Below are 17,113 nucleotides of genomic sequence, written 5' to 3'. Positions count from 1 at the left end.
GAGTACCACAGATTAAGTAAATTAGGTAGAATCTTCCCTTATAATTTTAGAATTTGTTAGATTTGGTCTTCAGACAGGCTTTGTCTCCAAACCAATTCCTTATCTTGTTTGGTTTTAAAGATTTTGGTTAAGAGGTTGTGCTTCCTATGAAATTCTGGTAATTTATTCTCCATAGTCAAAGTCCTCTGAAGTTTTTGTTGTTGTTGTTAATTCTTGGGATTAACAAAATGAGGCATTCAGGTGCCTGATTCAGATAAAAATATATTCTCATAGAAATCAAAGTAATACTTACATCACTAGCAATGTCTCTTGAAGCTTTGGCCAACTGTACAGAAATTGCATCAACTGGGAGATCATAGCCTTTCTTTAAAGCTTCTTCCCATCCTAGTTTATAGAGTTTCTAAAAATTAAAAAAAGATTTAGCGTTATTCAGTGCTTATTAAAACCCTAACAGATCAGTGAATAAAAATTTACCTAAAGGACAGAGATCTAGGTAAATGTAACATCATCTGCCTCATCCCTAAAAATAGGGATAAAAACAAAACAAGCTGTTTAATAAAGCACTGACTAAGCATCATATGATCTGGCTTCAAATTTTGGGCTCTGATATACCTTCTGCCCCAGGGCAGTGGGTATAATTGAGTATGGCCTTTTCAATTCAGACACAATATGGGTATATCAAGTAACTTTCTCATGCTACATACTCATATTTTGAACATACATGTTAAAATACTTGATAACAAAAAGTTAGGCAATAATATTAGTTATCTAAGTGATAAAAGTAATAGATAATGAAATGCCTTTTATAAGGTGCAATAAATGAATTAAACTTTTTGAGTCAAATTCATGGAACAGATGCATGTGTGTGAACACTGGATAATAATCAAAACAGCTACTTACTATGTGCCAGGCACTATGCTGAGAGCCTTAAGTGAAATTTCACATTTGGTCCACACAGCAATTCAATGCAATAGGCATTTTTATAGTCCCAAGTTTAGGGATGAGGAAACTAAGGTTTAGACCTAATAGTATACAACTTATAAAATGGCAAAACTAAAACTCACACCAGGTCTGTTTGCTACAATATTTTCTTCCTACAATTATTTATTGATTTTCTTTTCTCTGCGGAGCACAAGTACTGAGAAAAACAGAACAGGCACAGCGCCTGGACCCACGGAACAGACATCGTAGCTGAAGCTCTTGCTTTTGAGCACACTTTGCAACATCCCCAGGCCAGCCAGTTTGAGTCATTTACTTCCAATGCTTCAGCATTTACATCAGTCATTTACTATTACATCGTTTAATATGTTTAATTAGTTTCAAGTCAAATTTTATGTAGCTTTACCTGACTGTTTTGTATTTGATTCTGCTTGGCTTGTAAAATATCTGGTGTATCGGGCATCACATGAATCTTGGTTTTGTCTTTGTTCCAATCAACAGTGTATAAGTGCTAGAAAGTTAAAAAAAAAAAGGCATTTGAAATTTGAATCACTTTTTAGGACAAACTGGAAAGGAAGAAGTATATATACATAGCAGAGTATTTGAATGTGTGCGATTTGAATTAGGCTGAATTAATTTAGTAACTAAAGTAGTATATAATTCAAAGGAGACATCAAAACCAAACTCAGACTTTAAAAAATAACCCTTTAAATGTTTTCTATCTTCTAGGATAAATCAAATGCTTAAGATATAATAATTAAAAAATAATTTCTAACTCAATTAAAAGGGCATGAGTAATAAAAATAAGAGGTAAGCAGCAGAAGAAACGGCACAGGGGTGTGCTCGGGAACGGTTTGACACTGCCTAGACGTGAGGAGCCAGAATCAAAGGTCCCCGACCAGCACCAGAGGCAGTTAGCCTGCCCTGCTGGAACTGCGTGGAAGGATGGCTGTTCTGTCCATACCTTGTTCATAGTATGTGCATTCTGCTTGGCAAGAACCATGTCCATGGAGTCGGTCATCTTCTTAAACCGGAAATTGCTAGGATGCTGGCGGTATTTCTGATCACTGGCATATTCAGTTGCTTTCTTGGCCTTCTCCACTTCTAGGGAACCAGCTGGACTCCAGCCAAGCCCCTTGTACCATTCATTGTAGTCTTGCTTATACACATTCTATGAAGAGAAGAGGCAAACCTACTTTACCCTATCAATTTAGAGACAAGGGGGTGGCATAAAAGACTGTGATCTCCCTTCCCATGCTAGGAATCCAACCATCACCCAGAAAGAAGAGAGCCTTACATCACTCTGCATTTGATTCACATTCTTGTTCAGCTGGATATGCATGGCGTCCGGAAGAAGGATGTACTTGTGAATCAGGCGCTTATAGTTGGTGTTGGTGATGTTGGCTTGGGCATCCTTGGCGGCCGTGACACTGAGCATGTCAGCAGAGGTGTGGTAGTTGGTCTTCGTCTTCTCATAGTTCTTCTTGTACTCACGATCAGACTGTATCTTCGCCACTTTCATGGAATGGACTAATTTGGGATCATCCTCAAGACTACGGAAACCAACCATCTTCCCCCTCTCCTTTTCATAATTATGTTTGTATTTATACTGTGAAGAAAATTTGAATATTTATTTAGAGCAATTCTCTTGACTAGAGAAATCATTCTAGTGTTGGCACCCTGTATTTCATAGGAAGTAATACTTGTATAGAATTCTACAGTTCACAAAACACATTTTTCACATTTTTGTGTAACTTGATAGGACTTTACTTTGAAGTTGATAGCAGAATTATTGTTACTGCCCTCATTTTATAGATGAGTAAACTGAGAACCAGAGGTGAAAGATTTGTAAGGTAATAAGGATTATTACCCAGACTTTGTGATGATACACAACACTGACTTCTACACCTATCCTCTGTTAGTGGTAAAGAGGCCTTTAGTTGGTGATAAGAGTACAACAAATGAGAGAAAAAAGCAGAAAGTTCTAAGCAGCATAATGCTTCCATGAGAAATCATCCAGTCAGTCTTCTACTGATAAGAATGGGTTTGGTTATGAGATACACAGTATGATTTTAGAGTACTTTTGTATTTGTGGCTTCTTTTCTTTTAAGACTCTCTATACTGGTCTAATGGGGAAAACATATTACTATTTATCACCCAATTTCCTTCTATAGAGGGAAGAGTTTGGCACATGAATACATTCTACCTACCTCTTGTGGGTTTGCGTGTGCAAGTTAGGGGGCAGGAGCTAGGAAAGCCAAATTCTTCTAGCCTAATAGAGGGAGAAGAATTCGGAGTTATCAGGACAATGTAGAAGTGAGATAGGGATGGCTTGGCAGGAAAGGAAAGATGGAGAACAGAGAAAGAAGAGGAAAGAGAAAGTGTAACTGGGGATTAGCTAAGGAAAAAATGCTCTGAAATGAGCTCCTCTCACTATGCCCAAATCATTGCATACTCTCTATGAGTGGATTTCAAGAGGGAACAACCAGATGAAAGAACTGAGTTTCACAAAGCTTGTGTTATGGAAGTGGTGTGCTGGCACAGCAGCTTTCTGGGGAAAAAGTCCTAAGTTGTAGGGTTTGTCAATTTTTGTGATGTCAATACTCCCGCCGTGGCTGATGGCAAGCGACCAACAGCTTAACAACTGGTTTGCACAACTCCCAATTATTTGACAATCAGCTGTCATAAACGCAAAGAAACAGTGTCCCCAGCACACCACTTTACGAGACATCCTGTTAGAAGGACAGGTCCTAAGAGGCAAGAACAATGCAGCTCTTTGGATTTCTGTCACCATAGCCTTGGTGACAGGGTTCTGTAGGCCATAACCTTGGTGATGTATTTCTGCAGGCCATAGCCTTGGTGACAGAGTTCAAGGTAAATTCACCTAAATCTCATGAGACAGGGAGCAGACTTCATTGTGGTAATAATATGGTCAGCATTCTTTTTTTCCCCCAGAAATACCAGAGAAAACAAAAGTGGAAAGCTAAGAAGTGTTCACAAAATAGAATGAAGCTATTGTTACCAGGCACACTACCCCCTACCCCCATGTTTTATTCACTCAGTTTTTCCAGAACCTAGCCCTTCTTATTTCATGAAGTTAGAACCCCCAGCCAGGTGACTGCTCTCCCTCGGACTTACATCACTTGCAATATCTCTTGAAGCCTTGGCAGCTTTGATAGGAATTGCATCAGTTCTGAGATCATAGCCTTTCTTTTTAGACTCTTCCAAAGAAAGTTTGTAGAGTTTCTGTAGATAAAGTAAAGGGAATAGTTTTTGTCTAAATAGAGTCAAACAAGCACTGTGGCATTATTTTTATTTTAGAACAGATTGTTTCACTCGTGGTTCAATGGTTGAATGTTCTCACAAATAACATAATTATGTATGAAAATAATCAGCTACAAACTCAAACATATCTTCAAGAAACCACCAGAAAAGTAGAAGCTCTCCATCACTATTAGGTTATAAATATGCCTTTTAGAAATGTCAAAGCTCAGTAGATTATTTTTGATGCATTTTATTAAATAGGCATCAAGGGAAGACTGCAAAACAGCCATATTCTTACATCAGAAGAACATTTCATTGTTTTGCAGTTCACATTTTTATTTATGTAATTGTGTGAATTCTACAATATGAAAAAAAAGTCAGCAATACTAAATCACTATGTAATTCAAATAAAGAAAAGAAAAAACCTGGCAGAATTAGACAATTTCTTAGCAACTATGATTAGGATGAGAAAAGAAATGAAATATAACACCTATGTGTTTTCTAACATTAAGTGCTGCACATTTCTGTTATGAAGATTGCCCCAAATTCTTCAAAATGTGCATCTTTCCTTTCCATTCAACCTTTCCCAGACTCTTCTTTAGGACCATCTCAAAAGCTTAGTGGATGGACTCTCTAGGAATAAAGTTCTAGGATTCCCATTTTTTTTCTCTTTTCTTGGCCCCCAAGCTCTTCTCTTCTTGCCAAGTGTCTTTGTTTGAGAAGGAAGGCCTGCCCCTAAAACAAAACGACCTGCCTTTCAAATTCCTAATTGCTTTGGCCCAAGTCCCATCGATAGGCTGACTCTGTCAGCAAAGCAATACAGAGAAAGATTCTCATTTTTGGATTCCCACTCTTACTTTCAAAACATTTACTCTCATAATTAAGGCATATTAATTAGTTAATTCATTTTTACTGGTTCAAAAAGGCAGGAAAGAAAGATGGCAACAAGGGGTATTATACTTACATCACTTATGTTAATTGCATTTGCCTTTGCCAGAACAATCTGGGGAATGTCAGGCATGATGTGGACTTTGGTCTTGTCAGCTTCCCATGCTTGTTTGTAGAGGTGCTAGAAAGTAAAAACAAACAAACAAACAAAAACCTCAGCACAAGTTAGTATCTTAAAAGGAGCCTTGCTTAGTACATACATGTCATTGTACATAAATATCAAGAGTTTATGTATTTTTATTAGCTAAGTCTTATTTTTACAAAATTTAAAAAGGGTGCTCATTCAAACAAGACAGTAGAGAGAATGTAGAATAGAAAGTAAAATATTCTCACCAGATGCAGAGTTTAAAATAATGATTTTTAGGATGCTCAAGGATGGATCCTTGAGCAACAATGGATGGATATAATGAGCAACAATGGATGGATATAATGAGCACCTAAATAAAAAGATAGCAAGCATCAAAAATGACATTGAAATTATAAAAAAAAACCCAGTCAGAAATGACAAATACAATCTCAGAAATGAAGACTGCATTAGAAGGAATCAGTAGCAGCCTGGATGAAGCAGAGGATCGAATCGGTGATTTAGAGTATAAGATAAACGAAAGCACGGAAGCAGAGCAGCAAAAAGAAAAAAGGCTCAAAAAGACTGAGGAAACTCTAAGAGATGTCTGTGACAACATGAAGAGAAACAACATCTGCATCACAGGGGTTCCTGAAGGAGAAGAGAATGAACAAGGGATAGAGAACCTGTTTAAAGAAATCATAGCTGAAAACTTCCTTAAACTGATGAAGGAAAAAGTCACACAAGTTCAAGAAGCACAGAAAGTCCCATTAAAGAGGAACCCGGCCCTGGCCGGTTGGCTCAGCGGTAGAGCGTCAGCCTAGCGAGCGGAGGACCCGGTTCGATTCCTGGCCAGGGCACATAGGAGAAGCGCCCATTTGCTTCTCCACCCCTCCGCCGCGCTTTCCTCTCTGTCTCTCTCTTCCCCTCCCGCAGCCAGGACTCCATTGGAGCAAAGATGGCCCGGGTGCTGGGGATGGCTCTGTGGCCTCTGCCTCAGGTGCTGGAGTGGCCCTGGTTGCAATATGGCGACGCCCAGGATGGGCAGAGCATCACCCCCTGGTGGGCAGAGCGTCGCCCCTGGTGGGCGTGCCGGGTGGATCCCGGTCGGGCGCATGCAGGAGTCTGTCTGACTGTCTCTCCCTGTTTCCAGCTTCAGAAAAATGAAAAAAAAAAAAAAAAAAAAAAGAGGAACCCAAGGAGGCCTACACTTAGACACATCATAATTAAAGTACCAAAGTTAAGAGACAAAGAAAGAATACTAAAAGCTGCAAGAGAAAAGCATTTAATTACCTACAGAGGAGTCCCCATAAGGATGACATCCAACTTCTCAACAGAAACACTTGAGGCCAGAAGCAACTGGCAAGAAATATTCAAACTGATGCAAAACAAGAACCTACAACCAAGACTTTTTTATCCAGAAAGGTTATCAGTTAAAATTGAAGAAGAAATAAAAAGCATCCAAAACCAAAAAAAACCCTCAAGAACAAAAAAAAACCTCAAGGAATTCATTACAACCGAACAGGTACTACAAGAAATGCTAAGAGGCCAGCTAAAAAAGAACAAAGAAAAAAAAATCTAGAAAAAGATGATTGTAGGTCAAAAGAATAAAATGGCAATAAATAAGTACATGTCAATAATAAACTTAAATGTAAATGGATTAAATGCCCAATCAAAGACATAGGATAGCTGCATAGATAAGAAAACAGGACCCATACATACGTTGTCTACAGGAGACCCACCTCAGAACAAAAGATACACATAGACTGAAAGTGAAATGATGGAAAAAAGTATTTAATGCAAATGGAAATGAAAAAAAAAGCTGGGGTAGCAATAGTTATATCTGACAAAATAGATTTTAAAACTAAGGCTATAGTAAGAGATAAAGAAGGTCACCACATAATGATAAAGGGAGCAATCCAATAGGAGGATATAACCATTGTAAATATTTATGGGCCTAATATGGGAGCACCTAAATATATAAAGTTTGATGGACATAAAGGGCAAGATCAACAGCAATACTATAATAGTAGGGGATTTTAATACTCCACTAACATCAATGGATAGATCCTCCAGAAAGAAAATTAACAAAGAAACCACAGCCTTAAATGACACACTAGATCAACTGGATTTAATAGATATCTTCAGAACCTTTCACCCCAAAGCAGCAAAATTACATTATTTTCAAGTGCTCATGGTACATTCTCTAGGATAGACCACATGTTAGGACACAAAACAAGTCTCAATAAATTTAAGAAGATTGAAATCATACCAAACATCTTCTCTGATCACAATAGCATGAAACTAAAAATCAACTACAATAGAAGATCTGAAAAATATTCAAACACTTGGAGACTAAATAGCATGTTATTAAATAACAAATGGGTTAACAATGAGATCAAGAAAGAAATAAAAAATTTCCTTGAAACAAATGAAAATGGACATAGAACAATTCAAAATTTATGGGACACAGCAAAAGCAGTCCTGAGAGGGAAGTTCATAGCATTACAGGCATATGTTAAGAGGAAAGAAAAAGCTCAAATAAGCAACTTAACCTTGCATCTAAAAGAACTAGAAAAAGAATAACAACTAAAGCACAGTGGAAATAGAAGGAAGAAAATAATAAAGACAGAACAGAAATAAATGACATAGAGGCTAAAAAAAACAACACAATACAAAAGATCAATGAAACCAAGATCTGGTTCTCTGAAAAGGTAAACAAGATTGACAAATCTTTAACCAACTCATCAGGAAATTAAGAGAGAGGACTCAAATAAATAAAATTAGAAATGAAAGAGGAGAAGTACCAACTGACACTGCAGAAATACTAAGAATTATAAGAAAATACTATAAAGATCTATATGCCCCCAAATTGGACAACCTAGGTGAATGGATAAATTCCTAGAAACATACACTATTCCAAGACTCAATCCAGAAGAATCAGAAAACCTAAACAGACTGATTACAACAAATGAAATTAAAACAGTTATCAAAAAACTCCCAGCACACAGAAGTCCTGGATCAGATGTCTTCACAGGTGAATTTTTACCAAATATTCAAAGAAGAACTAACATCTATCCTTCTCAAGCTATTTCAAAAAATTCAAGAGGCGGGAAGACATTCAAGTTCCTTTAATGAGGCAAGCATTATCCTCATTCCAAAACCAGGTGAAGACACTACAAAGAAAGAAAACTATAGACCAATATACTTGATGAACATAGATGATAAAATTTTCAACAAAATATTAGCAAACCAGATCCAGCAATACATTAAAAAAAATCATACATCATGATCAAGTGAGATTTATTCTGGAGAGGCAAGGCTGGTAGAACATTTGCAAATTAATCAATGTGATTCATCACATAAAAGGAAAAATAAAAAACCACATGATTATATCAATAGATGCATAAAAAGCATTTGATAAAATGCAGCATCGATTTATGATCAAAACTCTCAGCAAAGTGGGAATACAGGGAACATACCTCAAAATGATAAAGGCCATCTATGACAAACCCACAGCCAACATAATACTCAATTGACAAAAATTAAAAGAGAGAATTCTCTTAATCCCTTGAGATCAGGAACAAGGCAGAAGTGCCCCCTTTACCACTGTTATTCAACATAGTTTTGGAAGTCCTAGCCACAGCAATCAGACAAGAAGAAGAAATAAAGGCATTGAAATTGGAAAAGAAGAACTAAAGTTATCATTATTTGCTGATGACATGATACTGTACATAGAAAACCCTAAAGTTTCAGTCAAAAAACTACTGGAACTGAGAAATGAATTCAACAAGGTGGCAGGATATAAAATTAATATTCAGAAATCAGTGGCATTTTTATACACCAACAATAAACTGTCTGTAAGAGAAATTAAAGAAACAATCCCCTTCACTATTACAACAACAAAAAACAAAATACCTAAGAGTAATTTAACCAAGGAGGTAAAAGACTTGTACTCAGAAAATTATAAGACATTGAAAAAAGAAATCAAGGAAGATACAAACAAGTGGAAATATATACTGTGTTCATGGATAGGAAATAAACATCATTAAAATGTCTATATAACCCAAAGCAATCTATAGATTTAACACAATTCCTATTAAAATGTCTATATAACCCAAAGCAATTATAGATTCAACACAATTCCTATTAAAATACCAATGGCATACCTCAAAGATATAGAACAAATATTCCAAAAACCTATATGGAACCAAAAAAAAACAACAACAAACAAACCACGAATAGCCTCAGCAATCTTGAAAATGAAGAATAAAGTGGGAGGTATCACACTTCTTGATATCAAGTTATACTACAAAGCCTTAATGATCAAAACCAATCTTATGCCAATCTTGAATTGGCATAAGAACAGGCATACTGAACAATGGAACAGAACAGAGAACCCAGAAATAAACCCATGCCTTTATGGTCAATCGATATTTGACAAAGGGGGTAAGAGCATACAGTGGAGTAAAGACAGTCTCTTTAATAAATGGTGTTGGGAGAATTGGACAGGACAGGTACATGCAAAAAATGAATCTAGACTACCAACTTACACCATTCAAAAAAATAAACTCAAAATGGATAAAAGACTTAAATGTAAGTAGCGAAACCATAAACATCTTGGAAGAAAACATAGTAAACTCTCTGATATCTCTCATAGCAATATTTTTGCTGATTTATCTCCACGGGCAAGTGAAATAAAGGACAGGATAAACAAATGGGACTATATGAAACTAAAAAGCTTTTGCACAGCAAAAGACACCATGAACAGGCCCTGGCCGGTTGGCTCAACGGTAGAGCGTCGGCCTAGCGTGCGGAGGACCCGGGTTCGATTCCCGGCCAGGGCACAAAGGAGAAGCGCCCATTTGCTTCTCCACCCCTCCGCCGCACCTTCCTCTCTGTCTCTCTCTTCCCCTCCCGCAGCCAAGGCTCCATTGGAGCAGAGATGGCCCGGGCGCTGGGGATGGCTCTGTGGCCTCTGCCTCAGGCGCTAGAGTGGCTCTGGTCGCAACATGGCGACGCCCAGGATGGGCAGAGCATCGCCCCCTGGTGGGCAGAGCGTTGCCCCATGGTGGGCGTGCCGGGTGGATCCCGGTCGGGCGCATGCGGGAGTCTGTCTGACTGTCTCTCCCTGTTTCCAGCTTCAGAGAAATGCAAAAAAAAAAAAAAAAAAAAGACACCATGAACAAAATAAAAAGACAACCCACACAATGGGAGAACATATTCGTCAATACGTCTGATAAGGGGTTAATAACCAAAATTTATAAAGAACTTCTAAACCTCAACAACAGGAAGGTAAACAATCCAATTAAAAAATGAGCAAAAGAACTGAATAGACACTTCTCCAAAGAGGACATACAGATGGCCCACAGACATGTGAAAAAATGTTCTACGTCATTAATCATCAGAGAAATACAAATTAAAACCACAATGAGATACCATCTCACACCTGTCAGAATGGCGCTCATTAACAAAACAACACATAATAAGTGCTGGTGAGGATGTGGAGAAAAGGGAACCCTCCTGCACTGCTGGTGGGAATGCAGACTGGTGCAGCCACTGTGGAAAACAGTATGGAGATTCCTCAAAAAATTAAAAATGAAACTGCCTTTTGACCCAGCTATCCCACTTTTAGAAATATATCCTAAGAATAGCAAATCACTGATTCAAAAGAAGAAATGCACCCCCATGTTTATGACAGCATTGTTTAAAACAGCCAAGATCTGGAAACAGTCCAAGTATCCGTCAGTGGACGAGTGGATTAAAATGCAGTGGTACATATACACAGTGGAATACTATGTGGCCGTGAAAAAGAAGGAAATCTTGCCTTTTGAGATGGCATGGGTGGACTTCAAGATTATGATGCTAAGTGAAATAAGCCAGGTAGAGGAAGTCAAATATCATATGATCTCACTTATATATGGAATCTAATGAACAAAGTGAACTGAGGAATGGAATAGAGGCAGAGGCGGGGTCACAGGGAGCAGAGGGACAGCTGTCAGTGGGAAGGGGGATGAGGGGATAGCATCAGAGAAGGTGAAGGGATTAGTGAAATTATATATACATAACACACAGATACAGATAACAGGCAGCAAATCCCCAAGGGAAGGGGAGAGGAAGTCAGGGGGAGGGGGGCAAACGGAGAGTAATGGGGACAAGGGGGTGGGGGTGAGGGAGTTATAGTGAGTGGGACATCATGTTAACACAATAAATTAAAATTAATAAGAAATTAAAAAAAAAGAAAGTAAAATATTTTCTTCTCTTATTTGATAGCCTGGAAAGAGCATCTCCACCCTAAAATGTTCTAGGCATATTAAAGCCCATGTATATAGTCTTTTCTAATGTGGATGAGGTCATATAACGCATAATGTTGTACATCGTGCTTTTTACATAATAATATAGGTAAGAAATCTTTTAATCTTCTTAAAATAATTGACTTTATATATTTAAAGAGCTTAGCATTCCATGAGGAAGTGTAACCCAGTTGATTTAGGCAGGTCTCCACTGACAGACCTTTATTTGTTGTTTTCAGTCTCTTTTTCCTCAAGTAATGGCACCATAACCTTTGTGGTGGACTTAGACATGCACTGCCCAGACGCCCATTCAAAAAAGAACACGTTGCCCCAACAATTGGCAGACAGCCGCCAGTTGTCATGCACTGCAGGGTTTGCTGCCTCACTCAGGAGCACACCTCTCCCTGGTGGCCACAGCTGGTGACTTATCCAAGTGTGGGTGCGCAGGGCCAGGCTGAGGCAGGGCATGCCCAGCAGACTGTGTATACTGAGGGCCTGCCTCACAGTCAGACCCTCCTTCTGCACAGCTCTCTCTCCCACAGGTACTGAACCCTAAAAAATGCCTCATACTCTACCTTCCATCTCAACATCTCTTTCTGGAAACTCTAACCTGCAAAAAATATCATGTATACATATGCATGTCTATCTTGGCACATATATAAACATTTCTATAGGGTATTGGGCATGTGAATATCTAATTTTAGCAAATATGAACAAAATATTGATCAGAAGTTTACATTAAGATGAACCCCCTTGCAAATTCTGTGTATAGCACAACTTTTTAATCTTTGCAATAGGATTGGTTAAAAAAAAAAGCTATCTCCTTGTTTTAGCCAATTTTAATGAGAGAACAAAAACAAAACTTATGGAGACTTCTCTAAACAAGGGATGAGTAAACTTTTCCTGAAAAAAACCTGATAACAAATACTTCAAACTTTGTAGGTCAGAAGATTTCTGTCACCAAGTACTCAACTCTGCTGTTGTAGTGCAAAAGCAGACAGTATGCAATGTTTTAATTACTTTAAATGTAAATGGCCACATGGCTAGTGGCTATAGTTGAGACAGCACAATTCTAGTGGGAAAAACAATAGCTAGTCATCAGTCTGATTCTAGTTCAGACCCAGTAGTTAACCTGCTGTGTGTCTTTAGGAAAGGTGCCTTGCCTCTCTGGGCCACAATTTCCTTAACACTTCAATGAGAGGATTCAACTTGCTGATCACCAAGCTATCTCTCAGTGTTATCATTTGTTCAGATTCTCATCTTGGCATCATTATTCTGAAATGGTAATCATTAACAATGAAGGAAAAAAAAATGAAAGTTTTACTGTTTTAAAAATAAATGTAGGCCCTGGCCGGTTAGCTCAGCGGTAGAGCATCGGCCTAGCATGCGGAGGACCCGGGTTCGATTCCCGGCCAGGGCACATAGGAGAAGCGCCCATTTGCTTCTCCACCCCTCCGCCGCGCCTTCCTCTCTGTCTCTCTCTTCCCCTCCCGCAGCCAAGGCTCCATTGGAGCAAAAGATGGCCCGGGCGCTGGGGATGGCTCTGTGGCCTCTGCCCCAGGCGCTAGAGTGGCTCTGGTCGCAATATGGCGACACCCAGGAGGGTCGCAACATGGCGACGCCCAGGATGGGGAGAGCATCGCCCCCTGGTGGGCAGAGCGTCGCCCCCTGGTGGGCGTGCCGGGTGGATCCCGGTCGGGCGCATGCGGGAGTCTGTCTGACTGTCTCTCCCTGTTTCCAGCTTCAGAAAAATGAAAAAAATAAAAATAAATAAATAAATAAATAAATAAATAAATAAATGTACACTTGTGGTTTAAATATTAAACGCTAAAGGGGGCACTGAGAGTCGTGCCTTGGCTTTTAGGCAAACTCCTTGCAGGGAGATTGACCTTCTTGACAAATCGGTTTCCTCAGGAGACTCCAGGGGATTTCCTCAGAGACTTAGCATTATACATAATACAGCTCTAAATTTAGGACCATCATTTTCTGCAACTGCCTAATGTTAAAGTCCAAATAGTTTTACTCCTTTTTTGCTAATTAACAGCATTTTAAATTGTGATCCACACAATACAACTAATGTTGCTGCAGTTATTTTATGATTTGTAACAGATGTCCAAGGATGTCATACTGTTTGTTGGTCCTAATATCAACTTATAGCTAAAAAATGTAAAAACACACTAAGGCTTTTCTAAAGGCTAGAATAATTAGTAATGCAAGGAACTAACTACTGGGGAGGAAGACTGCTCTCAAGATTGACCAGAGAAAGTCCTTGTTCAGAATGCTGCTTTAGCCACATGATCCCATCAAAGCAGCTAGGAAGCAGGGTGGGATGCAACACACAGCTGTTCTTAGGCAGGCGATCTTCTGATTCAATCTTGTAAACATCTAGTCAAACTCACCTTAGACAGGACTCATTTTTTTTTTTTTTTTTTTCATTTTTCTGAAGCTGGAAACAGGGAGAGACAGTCAGACTCCCGCATGCGCCCGACCGGGATCCACCCGGCACGCCCACCAGGGGCGATGCTCTGCCCACCAGGGGGCGATGCTCTGCCCCTCCGGGGCATCGCCATGTTGCGACCAGAGCCACTCTAGCGCCTGGGGCAGAGGCCACAGAGCCATCCCCAGCGCCCGGGCCATCTTTGCTCCAATGGAGCCTTGGCTGCGGGAGGGGAAGAGAGAGACAGAGAGGAAAGCGCGGCGGAGGGGTGGAGAAGCAAATGGGCGCCTTTCCTGTGTGCCCTGGCCGGGAATCGAACCCGGGTCCTCCGCACGCTAGGCCGACGCTCTACCGCTGAGCCAACCGGCCAGGGCCTAGACAGGACTCATTTTTAAGGTTTGTTTTTTAAAAAGAGAGTCTATATTTATTTTCCTACATCTATTGGGTAGAGTGATTCTTTGAACATTTTAGTGGGTGCACCTATTAAGACTAACTTCTATCTTTTTTTTTAAGTTACAAAGCCCTCTTTCAAGGTAGAGTAAACATTAATTACGATGCCCTAAAACTGTCAGCAAAATCTGTAGATAAAGTGTAAGATGTGCCTGGCTTCTTCCTGATGGAGCTGACACACCACATTGTTGAAAGACTTACATCATTCATAATTTTTGCATTATTCTGGGCCAAAACCATGTTCATTGAGTCCATCAAGGTGGAGTACTTCAAAGTGTCTGGGTGTTGGCGGTACTTCTTATCACTGATAATCTCCATGGCTTTCTTGTTTTTCTCAGCCTCCAGGGAGCCCAGAGGGACCCATCCAACACCTTTCACGAAGTCAGTGAAGTCAGCTTTGTACTGATTCTGCAAAAGAGGATACATTCAAGGATGAGAAGAAACCGAAACTTCTAAGAACCATGTTTGGGTATTTAATATTCTATAAGTTCCATTTTAGTTTTCAACTAGTAGTATATTGAACATCTACTATTTTTATCCATAAATTTTATCTTTTACACATTTCTTTGCATGAGATATTCAATCTAAGTAGGAATATTTTGGTGATTTGTTTTTCTCAATGCCTTTCTGACGAAGTGCTAAAAACTACCAATTAATTTATCATGTTACTTCTATCTTGAGAAAGGTGACTATGCTGGCCTAACCTCCTTACAAAAATTCTCAAGTTCCCTTGGTTAACAGATGACTTATAGGGACCCCATTTCTCTTGTTTCCTATAAGTTTTTGGTCAGTTACCGTGGTTACAACTCCCCCAGGTATACCGGAAACCTTATTGGTACTTTGCACAAATTTCATTTTTCTCCTCTCAACTCTGGCATTTTCCTCTACAACTGTACGCATGATTGCTTTCATTTGGGCACTTAGGTACCTCCCTGTATATGTTATATGTCTATAATGAGATATTATGTCAAATATATATATATATGAGATAATAACTCAGCTTCTACATTCCCAAAGAGAAATATAAATACAGGCTTTGTGAGGCCTGCTTTTAGTTTTTAATTTAAATTCATTTTTCCCAGCCACCAAATGTCCTCTGTTGCTGAATTCTTGGCTCTCCACTGTCTGTGCCTTCCTCACATTCATTCTAATAAGCCGCTGCAGCCACCACCTCCTCAGGAAGTCAGAGAGGCAGCTACACACTTGGAAACAGTAGAATGAAAGCGGGTTGGGAGTGAGGGGGAGGAGTTCTCAGCCATTGGGCTTTCTGCTTTCACTCCTACTCCTTTATTAGGAGCCTTTCATGCTTATGACTCCTCTGTTAGGCATACTTCTTCCAACACATCCTGCCTGAAACCAAATTTCAGTTGCCATTGTTGAATCCAGCATAAACAAGGCTCACAGCAATAATAGTAGAAAATAAGACTTTAGTTTTTAGAATTGATCCCCTTTTGTTAAAAAAACTTTTTTTAACTTTAAAAATGAAACACCTCTGTGGGAAATTATACATGAACTTCTTTCAAGATTTTCAGAAAGTCATTAATCATGGTCATCAATGATTTGCTTATTATCTACAGTGAATACTCTGCAAACGTTGTGGCTGTCACGTACATCACTTTGAATTTGCATCATGTTTTTGGCCAATTCAAAGTTCATGGCATCAGGAAGCATGTTGTAGGTATGGATCACATTCCTGTAGTTCGCGTTGGTGGCCACTTCCTGAGACTTCTTGGCTGCCACCACACTGAACATGTCCACCGGGGTGTGGAAGGAAGTCTTTGATTTCTCATAGCCCTTCTTGTATTCCCGGTCTGACTGCATCTTGGCCACCTGCATGAAGTGCACCAGCTTCGGGTCGTCTTCTAGGCTCCGGAAGCCGATGTGTTTCCCTTTGGCTTGTTCATAGGCTCGCTTGTACTTGAACTACGGGCAGAAAACAAACAAAACAAAACAAAACAAAACAAAAGACATGGTAATGAAGATAGTGGAGGAAATGGAAGAAAATATAATAAACTAGATGCCATTAGCTTTGTCATAGGTATAGATTTTCAGAGCTACTCTAAAATTAGAAAGAAAAGAGCTCATGGGGGCAAGGAGCGAAATTTTCTTGCTTCAAATTTCTTGCCTGACTTGAGTCCATGGGAAAAAAATGACCTCAGAATTAATCAAAGAGATGTGGAATCTTTGAATATATGTATCCTGATTTATTGATGTCGCCCCATTAAAAATAGTTGTTAAGCCTGACCAGGCGGTGGCGCAGTGGATAGAGCGTCGGACTGGGATGCAGAGGACCCAGGTTCGAGACCCTGAGGTCGCCAGCTTGAGCACAGGCTCATCTGGTTTGAGCAAAAGCCCACCAGCTTGAACCCAGGGTCTCTGGCTCCAGCAAGAGGTTACTCGGTCTGCTGAAGGCCCACGGTCAAGGCACGTATGAGAAAGCAGTCAATGAACAACTAAGGTGTTGCAATGCACAATGAAAAACTAATGATTGATGCTTCTCATCTCTCTCCGTTCCTGTCTGCCTGTCTGTCCCTGTCTATCCCTCTCTCTGACTTACTCTGTCTTTGTAAAAAAAAAAAAAAGTTGTTAATTAAAAAAAATTTGTCTAAAAAAAAAAAGAGATGTGGAAATGAATTGTTTGAGGGTGCTTAACAAAGCAGCTTTCCCCACTCAGCTGTCTAACTAGCAGGAAAGGCTGCAGACACAGTTTTTCATGGT

At 39.5% G+C, this 17,113-nt stretch overlaps 1 protein-coding gene across 27 annotated transcripts in view; it reads right to left on the bottom strand.

Annotated features, from left to right (window-relative positions):
* Positions 1–17,113, bottom strand: part of NEB (nebulin) — a 210,797-nt gene that overhangs the window by 135,756 nt on the left and 57,928 nt on the right. For all 27 annotated transcript variants that reach the window (XM_066281248.1, XM_066281221.1, XM_066281230.1 and 24 more), the window contains exons 38-45: positions 16,007–16,318; positions 14,597–14,803; positions 5,168–5,272; positions 4,078–4,185; positions 2,237–2,548; positions 1,904–2,110; positions 1,346–1,450; positions 293–400 (exon numbers count right to left, since the gene is read on the bottom strand). In XM_066281248.1, coding sequence (XP_066137345.1) covers positions 293–400; positions 1,346–1,450; positions 1,904–2,110; positions 2,237–2,548; positions 4,078–4,185; positions 5,168–5,272; positions 14,597–14,803; positions 16,007–16,318 — 1,464 coding nt within the window. The remainder of the gene's footprint in view (positions 1–292; positions 401–1,345; positions 1,451–1,903; positions 2,111–2,236; positions 2,549–4,077; positions 4,186–5,167; positions 5,273–14,596; positions 14,804–16,006; positions 16,319–17,113) is intronic.

This window comes from Saccopteryx bilineata, chromosome 5, assembly GCF_036850765.1.
Source record: "Saccopteryx bilineata isolate mSacBil1 chromosome 5, mSacBil1_pri_phased_curated, whole genome shotgun sequence".
Classification (NCBI taxonomy): Eukaryota; Metazoa; Chordata; class Mammalia; order Chiroptera; family Emballonuridae; genus Saccopteryx; species Saccopteryx bilineata.
The sequence above is the reverse complement of the archived record's forward strand: the minus strand, read 5'-3'. Positions and strand labels throughout refer to the sequence as shown.